The 2,728-nt window shown below is 40.2% G+C and overlaps 1 protein-coding gene across 1 annotated transcript; it reads right to left on the bottom strand.

Moving 5' to 3' along the window:
- Nucleotides 1–1,482: 1,482 nt before the first annotated feature.
- Nucleotides 1,483–2,470, bottom strand: LOC125821624 (uncharacterized). The gene is made up of 3 exons (XM_049501038.1): nt 2,275–2,470; nt 1,741–2,027; nt 1,483–1,662 (listed from the first exon to the last, which is right to left on the bottom strand). Exons 1-3 carry the CDS (start codon nt 2,468–2,470, stop codon nt 1,483–1,485), a joined length of 663 nt encoding a protein of 220 aa, XP_049356995.1.
- Nucleotides 2,471–2,728: the final 258 nt, after the last annotated feature.

The following is a 2,728-nucleotide window of genomic DNA, read 5'->3' on the forward strand; positions in this document are numbered from 1 at the left end:
AAGGTCGACACCGGAGTGAAAGTAAGTCTATCTTTCAACCCTTGGAAGCTTTTCTCACAAGACTTCGACCACTCAAATTTAGCCTGCTTTTGAGTCAAAGTCGTCAACGGAGAAGCAATGGAGGAAAACCCCTCAACAAACCTCCTATACTAACCGACCAAACCCAAAATGCTTTTATTGTCGGAAGGAGTTAGAGGTCTAGGAAAAATCTTGACCGCATCCGTCTTCTTAGGATCTACCTCAATACCCTTGCTTGACATAATATGACTGAGGAAAGCTACAGACCTTAACCAAAATTCACACTTGCTAAACTTTGAAAAAAGTTGTTGGTCCTTAAGAACTTGCAACACAATTTTCGAATTATCCATATGTTCATTCTCACTCCTTGAATAGATCATGATATCATCGATAAACACAATTACAAAGATGTCTAGGTATTGCCTAAACACTCTATTCATCAAATCCATAAAAGTCGTCGGAGCATTAGTCAACCCAAACGACATTACCACAAACTCATAGAGACCATATCGGGTTCTAAATGCCGTCATTGGAATATCAAGCCCTCTCACCCTCAATTGGTGATAACCCAAACAAGATCAATGTAAGAGAAATAGCTAGCCCCTTAAAGTTGGTCAAACGAATCATCAATTCTCGGAAGGGGATATTTATTCTTGATGGTCACTTTATTTAATTGACGATAATCGATGCACATTCTAAGAGACCCATCTTTATTTCTAACAAACAACGCCGGAGCGCCCCATGGAGAGATACTCGGTCAGATAAAACCCTTGTCAAATAAATCCTTTAGTTTCTATTTAAAATCTTTCAACTCGGTCGGAGCCATTATATAAGGAGGAATGGAGATAGGTTGCATATCCGGTAAAAGGTTAATACCAAAATCTATTTCCCACATGGGACGAATACCGGGCAAATCATCAGGGAAAACTTATGGAAACTCATTAACTATCGGAACCGAATCTAAAGAAGGGGTTTTAGATTCAACATCCCTCACCCTAACAAGATGGTAAATACACCATTTGGAGATCATCTTCCTAGATTTAAGGCAAGAGAAAAATTGACCAATAGGCATAGAATTTCTCCTCTTCCACTCTAAGATAGGTTCGTTTGGAAATTGGAATTTAACCACCCGAGTCCTACAATCGTTAGAGGCATAACATACATTCAATCAATCCAAATCCACATGAAAGTCTAACATGTCTAACTACACCAAATCCACCAAAGTAACTCTATGGGACAAGAAATGGGACAACTTCTATAAAATTTCCTGGCCATCACAGAATCACCAACCGTGGTAGAGATCGAAAAAAGTTCTACTAAAGCTTCGGGGAGTATTTCAAACTTCATGGCCATAAAAGGTGTCACAAAGGACAAAGTACCATCGGGATCTAACAAGGCATATACATCAATAGAAAAGACTTTTAACATACCGGTCACTACATCCGGGGATCTCTCTTGGTCATCTCAAGATCCAAGAGCATAAAAATGGTTTTGCTTTTGGGCATTGGAGTTTGAACCACTTAGATGACCTTCCATGCCTTCTTTCCCCTTGGCCGAAAGTGTTGGGCAATTCCTCAATTGATGACCACTCTTACCACATCCAAAAACAATACCCGTTCCAGCTAGGCACTTCTCATCATGTTTCTTCCCACATTTTACACAATCCAGCTTATTCACATAAGAATCACCCCATTACCTCCTTGAGGTTTAGGGTTAGACAACCTTATCCTTATTGACCCTATGAGAACTATATGAGCCTTGGTTGGAAAACCTTTGTTTGAACTTTTGTCGACCTTGTCCATCGGACCTAGCATTGGAGAAATTCCCATCACCAGTGCTAGCTCTCTTCACCTCTCTATTCTTTTCCTTGAGTTTCTCTTCTTTCATTAGTTGGCCATGCACCATGAGATGTGAAATATCCATACTTGGGATAAGCATTTCTATACAACATTCTTTGACTATCATGTCGGACACTCCCATCACAAATTTATTCATCTTAGCCCTTGAATCTGCCACCACAGTTGGAGCATACTTGGATAATTGAGTGAACTTTAGAGCACACTCTTTCACACTCATACTCCTTGACGAAGGTTGATGAACTTTTACATCTTTGCTTCCCTCAACTCTAAGGGTAAGAATGTATCAAGAAATGCTGATTTAAATGATTCCCATTCTACCGAGCCCACTCCTACGAGTCTTTCACTCAACTTTTCATACCAAACATGAGCCACATCTTTCAATTGGTAGGTGGCTAACTCTGCCTCTCTTGTGGAGACATTCCCATATTATCAAGAACTTTATAAACCTCATCAATAAAACTTTGAGGATCCTCTTCCACTTTAGAGACATGAAACTCTAGAGGGTTCATTCTAGCAAAATCCCTAAGCCTTGAAGCGGCCGAATTCACATTAGGGTTCACTTGAGTCCCAATATCTCTATTGGCCTGAGCCATCACTGCTTAAGCTTGAGTAGTCAAGGCTTGAGCTTGAGTCATTGTAGATTGGGCCAGCATTCGAAAAGCTGACCTAACCGCCACATCAGACATATCTGAAGGATTTATTCGAGCTTGATTAGCTTGTGGAGCTTCTTCATTCCCATTGTCACCCTCCATTCTTCTTGCGTTAGCCTTTCATGTATTCATATCATGAAGACACAATATAAGGATTAGGAGAGGGACTTTATAGAGTTAAACTCTAAGGCACAACATAAG

Source organism: Solanum verrucosum, unplaced genomic scaffold, assembly GCF_900185275.1.
Source record: "Solanum verrucosum unplaced genomic scaffold, falcon-dt-bn FXZP01000270.1, whole genome shotgun sequence".
Classification (NCBI taxonomy): Eukaryota; Viridiplantae; Streptophyta; class Magnoliopsida; order Solanales; family Solanaceae; genus Solanum; species Solanum verrucosum.